The sequence below is a fragment of the Siphateles boraxobius genome, unplaced genomic scaffold (genome assembly GCF_051911475.1).
Source record: "Siphateles boraxobius isolate OS27281-9 unplaced genomic scaffold, OSU_SipBor_1 32, whole genome shotgun sequence".
Classification (NCBI taxonomy): domain Eukaryota; kingdom Metazoa; phylum Chordata; class Actinopteri; order Cypriniformes; family Leuciscidae; genus Siphateles; species Siphateles boraxobius.
Window position 1 is genome coordinate 4,815,248 of NW_027508942.1, and position 7,253 is coordinate 4,822,500.

The window sequence follows — 7,253 nt, forward strand, 5'->3', positions numbered from 1 at the left end:
TGTATCATTTATAGTTATTACTATAGTAACTACATGTAACATATGTAAAAAGGACACATTCAAATAAAGTGTTACTGAATTTAATATTAGTGTTTAAATAGTTAGTCAACAGTTAATACACTAACATTTAAAAGTTTCTTTAAAAGTGTCTTCTGCTCACCAAGGCTGTATTCATTTGATCAAAGTTAGTCAAAATGTGAAATATTATTACAATGTAAAACAGCTGTTTTCTATGTGAATATATAGTAAAGTGTAATTTATTCCTGTGATCAGCTGAATTTTCAGCATCATTACTCCAGTCTTCAGTGTCACATGATCCTTCAGAAATCACTATAATATGATGATTTGATGCAACCCCCACCCCCAAAAAACATGCACAAAACTACTTTTGTCTGTCTGTGGTTTACTTTAGAGGCTTCATACTGTAATAAGAGTGAGTGTGAGCATGAAAAATGCAAATTATTAATTCATCAACAGCCCTAACTTGCAGAAGTGAACTGCTGATTGCATTCATATTCACTGTAAACTGTCATTCATATGAACCCCAAATCACCTTTTCAAATGGACTGTTATTTACGTGAGTTTGGAAAACTGATTTTACACCAACAAAACGAACTGAAATCTGGGGTTCATATTTTTTTTAGCTTTAATCATCTGAACCTGCGCTTTTACACGACCTCCATTCACTCTAATACACACACGAGATGCTCATGTTAAACAAATATCAGGTTCGTGATGACAGCCACAGCGGGAACACACACACACACACACACACACACACACACACACACACACACACACACACACACACACACACACACACACACACACACACACACACACACACACATCTGGTTTGTTTACAGTAAACTCTGTTTTCATCTGATTCAGCTTTCATCCGCTCATCCCGCTGAGAGTCACTGTGAGATCGTGCCTGAGACGAGTTCACTCAGAGAAATGACTGACCAGAGACGTGCTCTGCTGATTTAATGTGGTTGTTTTTCAGCAGGAACTTCAGGAGATTGTGGTCGTCATTCTCATAAATAACTGTGTGTAAACAGAACGAGATTAAACATTCAGTAGAAGAGTAACAGCCATATTTAACTGCGGTACGAATGTGGTTACAGAGGAAAAAACCTGAGTGTATGTGTGTGTGTGTGTGTGTGTGTGTGTGTGTATGTGTGTGTGTGTGTGTGTGTGTGAGTGAGTGAGTGAGTGAGTGAGTGAGGGTGTGTGTAGTGTGTGTGTGTGTGAGTGCATGTGAGCGGCTCTGTGTCATGTATTTGTCAGTAGAGCCTCTCTCTCTCTCTCTCTCTCTCTCTCTCTCTCTCTCTCTCTGTGTGTGTGTGTGTGTGTGTGTAGTGGCACATCTGTCAGTTTGATGAAAGTTTACCAGTGTCTGTGTTGATCCCGGTCCTCCATCACTCTGATATATGGATGGAGCGGGACAGCTTCAGCTTTGGGACACTATGAGCGTGTGTGTTTGGCTAAATGTTTTTCCTTTCTGAAGCCGTGTGTGTGTGTGTGTGTGTGTGTGTGTGTGTGTGTGTGTGTGTGTGTGTGTGTGTGTGTGTGTGTGTGTGTGTGTGTGTGTGTGTGTGTGTGTGTGTGTGTGTGTGTGTGTGTGTGTGTGTCTCAATCTCACGGCAGACTCCTTCAATCTCTTTGAATTGTTCTTAAGTTCCCGAACATGTCATTCATCTGCTGTGATTCTTCAGTCTGAGCTGGTTTATTAGTTTCTTCTCTCACTTTTTCAAGCTAAACGAGTCTAAAAGCTGAAGATAAACTCTACTAGTTAGGAGAGCAAAAAAAGCTTGATTTTCACATCTAGCCAGTAGCCACCATAAATCTAGTGTGCTCTTAATTTAAAAAAGTGTGCGTAATTGTATTTAATGTGCACTTTAGTGTACTTCAAACCTTAAAAGTATATATTAAAAAACTGTACTTGCAGATAATATAATATAAATGAAATAAAAGGCCACTTAAGTGTAGGACTAGAGAGTAGACTTTCATGACACACTTAAGTACACTTTAAAATGAATTAACTAAATTTTAAATGTACTGAATTACAACTTGATTACAAGTGTATGATTACGAATATATTAAAATACAAAGTATACAAGTTTTAATAGATATTTTATATTATCTTAAATGCTTCTCTGTACATTCAGCATTCAACTTTAACCATATTTCAAAGATAATAAAATTACATATAAAGATGTACTTGAGTGGGTCACAATAGCATTCCTAAGTCCTAATAATTGTATTTCATCTAAAATTAAACTTTAATAGATTTAATTGCAACTAACATGCAATTATTTAAGCGAAAACATTCAGTTCCCACTAGTTATATTATTTTAGTATAATATCTCTTATTTTAAAAGTATGATAAAGTGTACTTCTTTTTCACAAGGGTCTTCCGAGATGTTTAGCATATTTATTTCTTATTATAAGAAACATATAATGTATAGGCAAATTATAATACGCAAAAAGATAAATCGGAAGACTTATTTTTGAATCATTATTGTTTATTTTGTACTTTTTTTCTCTAATTTAAATCTTAGATTTAGCAACAAAAAAAGAGAGATTTATGCTTAAAACAAGCAACTCGACATAAATAAATACAATCTTGTCAAAATCTGGTAAAAGGTACGTGCATTAACCAGAAGTCAATTGCAAGTTGAAAACGCTTCTGTAAGGGTCAGGTTCAGGGGCAAGAGTAGAAAACAAGATTTTAAGTTCCTCGTTTGTAAGGTTGTGAGATAAAAGTGCTAAATAAATAAATGTGAATATTACAATTAATTAAAGCGTTCAAAAGTTTGGGGTACGTTTAAAAAAAAAAAAAAAAACTTTTATTCAGCAAGGACACATTAAATTGTTTAAAACTCAAGACATTTATGATGTTACAAAAGATTCTATTACAAATAAAAATGGTTCATTTAAACTTTTTGAAGAATCCAGAAAGAAATTCATCACTTTTTCATTGTCATCCTTTTAGACGGGCTCCTTAAGCACTATTATTTTGCTTTAATAATGTTTCAAAAATGTGTTACTGGAAAACGAGACAATACTAATGATGAAAAAGATTTTTTTGCAATGCATTAAGTGTTAATGTGGAGATGCAGAGTGGAGTCTGTGCTAAACCCCAGTGTATTGCCTACATAGACAGCACTTTTCAGACATCACGGACACGTTCCAGATGAGTGAAAACAGCGCATTATTGTCTCGTGTCACTGGAATCTGAAGCAGCATGACATCATCCCTCATCACTAAAGCACTCCGAATGCATTTACACACGATCACAAATATTCACGATCCCAGCTGACACAGAACTTCCTCAAAGTTATGAAGAAACTTTCTTCCAGTAACGTTATCGTTCATTCAAAGCTATCCAGTGTTTACGGAATAATGTTTTCCGAACGTTGACAATCTATACATCATTCACTGAACTTTTTAAATGTTACCAGTTTTAGAATGTTCAAAAGTAACAATCTCATAATGTTTGCAAAATGGAATGTTCCCTTAACAGTTGCATAACCAAGAAAACACGTTTTTAAAACATTTAAAAAAAACGTTCAGAACATTCAGAAATAACGTTTTAATGGGAACTTTTGCATAATGTTTTTAGAGCATCTTTGTTAGCTGGGATTGTGGAAGAGATAGAGAAAAAAACATCATTATTGAGAAGTATAATGTTTGTGTATGTTTCTGCATATCAGAGCATTGCATCATTTAGCAGGCTCTCTCGTGGCCTGTGTGTGTGTGTGTGTGTGTGTGTGTGAACAATTCTGTTTAAAAGATAGCAGCTTCAGCAAGAAACCGAGAAATGAGCTTCAGTCACTTCACAGAAATCAACTCGTTTTAGAAAAGAAATAGAGCTTGAGCGAGCAAACAAAGAGAGGGCAGACGGAGACTGACTGAAACGCACAGAAACTGTTGTGTTAGTTGATGCAGCCAATTAATTATATTGCAAGCCATTTAGAAATCTATAAAAGAAGCATAAAGGGGTTGAGGCTGTTTGAGAAAGTGTAAGTACGGTATTAAAAAATGCAATACGTGTATTTCAAGCGCTCTGGGCATTGTTACGTTGGAGTCTTCTTTAAAAGGGAAGAGCTGTGTCTTAAAAAGGAGAAACGTGTAAATTATGCATTTCATTTTCTAGCCTCTCTTTTCTTCTCGCTCTTGCCTTTTGTTTTTGTGGGAGTGAAGAATTATGGCTGCACATAAAAAGGCGTTTTGTTGCGTGTTTTACTTCAGCCTGAGGGGGCGCTGTCGAGGTGTGTGTGTGTGTGTGTGTGTGTTCGGGTTAGTTCAAATACAGGTTGAGCCTCGTTCTCATTAACATATATCATAGAGATGAAATGTATGAAAATATTGGTTATGGTAACCAAAATGATCACGATTATCAATATCATCACGGTTTAGTTCAAATGTGCTGGAAATGTTCAGAAACTACACTGAAATCAAGTTTTGTCGAAAACCAACAAACAACATAAAATAACATAACAATAACAATAAAATGAGCTTGCTTTGTTTGTATAAACATTAGAATAATAACATTATAAATAATGCCCGAATTTAAACGAACAAAAAATATTGGTTGGATGACATACAACATCACAGTTATTGACATGTACAAATACAGTTTTGATAAAAAAAAGTTTATTACAAAATGATAAACCTCACATTTCCGGCCTATGAAATATGTTTTTTTTTTCCACTTAAAGGGAAAGTTAAGGGATATAACGATTATATTCGTCTGAAAGAAGAAATTCACACATGACGACTTGAGGCGGAGTAAATCATGGGATTATTTTTATTTTTGGGCGAACCATCCCTTTAAATTTAGTTTTAATTTTACCAAATTTTGTGTTTTCTGTTGTAAGTTTTCTGAATTCCATGTTAATGGTTTAATTAAATGTTAATGATAAAAAAGCATGTCTAATGAATTGAATTCATAAAAACAACAATTTGAATATCAGAAATCAGAAAAATCTGAAATTCTTATGTATTTTAACAAAATGTTATTTTAATTTATCTTTTAATCATATGAAATTAAACTTTTTCTGTCAAACAAAGTGTTGCACAACAGAGATTTACTGTCAAATTAAAACATAAAAAACAAAGTTTTAATAATAATTTATTATTATTATTATAGTGTAAGTATCATTATTACATTGAGATGTAGCTAAATTATACTGTACAACAGTAATATATTTCTGTCACAAATTCTTCAAGTTAAACCAAACTTTTATTTTGACGGGTTGCCACGAAGACCTCTGAGTTTTTACGACTGTATTTCGTGATTTCGTCTGCGTTTTCTGTATAGCGCTAATCATAGTGTTTCCACAAAAATCTGAAGCAGCAAAAACTGTTTTCAACATGATAATCATTCAATGATAATCATAAATGTTTCTTGAGCATCAAATCATCATATTATAGTGATTTCTGAAGGATCATGTGACACTGAAGACTGGAGTAATGATGCTGAAAATTCAGATTTGAACACAGGAATAATTTACGCTTTACTATATATTCACATAGAAAACAGCTGAGTTACATTGAACTAATATGTCACTGTTGTTAAAACAAAATAAATGCAGCTTTGGAGAGCAGAAGAGACTTCTTTACTGACCTCAAACCATTGAATGCTAATGTACATTTTGGTTAAACGAGATATTTCGCTGCCTACTATTCTCAATCTTCATGTCAGGACTAGACTTGTGATGTCTAGATAGGCAGCACTAGTGTCAGCCACACATCTAGTGATGATGAACTTGTTATGATTTTCTTAAATCCGCCCAGGTAAAGACTAAGCAGAAACGTGATGTTCCTCACTGATCAGATAAGAGCAGCGCAGCAGTAAAGATCCACAGAACATGTGTTTACCTGCACTGAGTTGAGCCGGCAGTATCCGTTCAGCGGGAAGCGGATGACGTGCGTCGGGTCCTGGTTCCAGCCAGCGTTCACCGAGTTACACATGACGTCGCCGGTCTCGGGGAACACCTCCTCGATGAGCACCTTCTCTCCGCTGAGGGCGATGCGCTCGCCGAGGTCAGGGGTCACGCGCACCACCAGGCAGTCGCAGGGTTGAACCAGGCGTCTCTGTTCCCGGTCCTGCTTCCAGCGCTCCAGCTCCTTGATCATCGGAGACAGCTGGTAATAACGGGCCTCCTCGTACAGCAGGTGGAATTCCTAAGCAGAGACGTGACATTATATTCGAAAATCTCTACATTTCAGATCAAAACATCCTTAGATGTATTTACTTGAGAAGCATTTACTAAACATGTATATAAAATTAGTGATATTTAAGGAAACTAATACTTTTAATCAGCTTGAAATCATCGACACACTCATAATGTTACAAAAGATTCTATTTTGTATTGCTGTTCTTTTGAACTTTTTATTCATCAAACATCCACAGATTATGAAACTTTTTTCAACATTGATAATACTCATGTTTCTTGAGCATCAAATCATCATATAATAGTGATTTCTGAAGGATCATGTGACACTGAAGACTGGAGTAATGATGCTGAAAATTCAGCTTTGATCACAGGAATAAATTACACTTTACTATATATTCACATAGAAAACAGCTGATTTAAATTGAAATCACATTTCACATTTTGATTAATTTTGATCAAATAAACACAGCCTACTATGCATGCGCTGGTAAAACTGTTGTGGTGAAACTATGCATGCGCTGGTAAAACTGTTGTGGTGAAACTACGCATGCGCTGGTAAAACTGTTGTGGTGAAACTACGCATGCGCTGGTAAAACTGTTGTGGTGAAACTATGCATGCGCTGGTAAAACTGTTGTGGTGAAACTCTTCATGCACTGGTAAAACTGATGTGTTGAAACTACGCATGCGCTGGTAAAAATGTTTCGGTGAAACCACGCATGCGCTGGTAAAACTGTTGTGGTGAAACTATGCATGCGCTGGTAAAACTGTTGTGGTGAAACTATGCATGCGCTGGTAAAACTGTTGTGGTGAAACTACGCATGCGCTGGTAAAACTGTTGTGGTGAAACTACGCATGCGCTGGTAAAACTGTTGTGGTGAAACTATGCATGCGCTGGTAAAACTGTTGTGGTGAAACTACGCATGCGCTGGTAAAACTGTTGTGGTGAAACTACGCATGCGCTGGTAAAACTGTTGCGGTGAAACTATGCATGCGCTGGTAAAACTGTTGTGGTGAAACTACGCATGCGCTGGTAAAACTGTTGTGGTGAAACTACGCATGCGCTG

General features: G+C 36.1%; 1 protein-coding gene across 4 annotated transcripts in view; it reads right to left on the reverse strand.

Moving 5' to 3' along the window:
* kctd15b (potassium channel tetramerization domain containing 15b) overlaps positions 1–7,253 on the reverse strand; it is a 41,992-nt gene that overhangs the window by 3,944 nt on the left and 30,795 nt on the right. For all 4 annotated transcript variants that reach the window (XM_077194699.1, XM_077194697.1, XM_077194698.1 and 1 more), the window contains exon 4: positions 5,890–6,195. In XM_077194699.1, the coding sequence (XP_077050814.1) occupies positions 5,890–6,195 (306 nt within the window). The remainder of the gene's footprint in view (positions 1–5,889; positions 6,196–7,253) is intronic.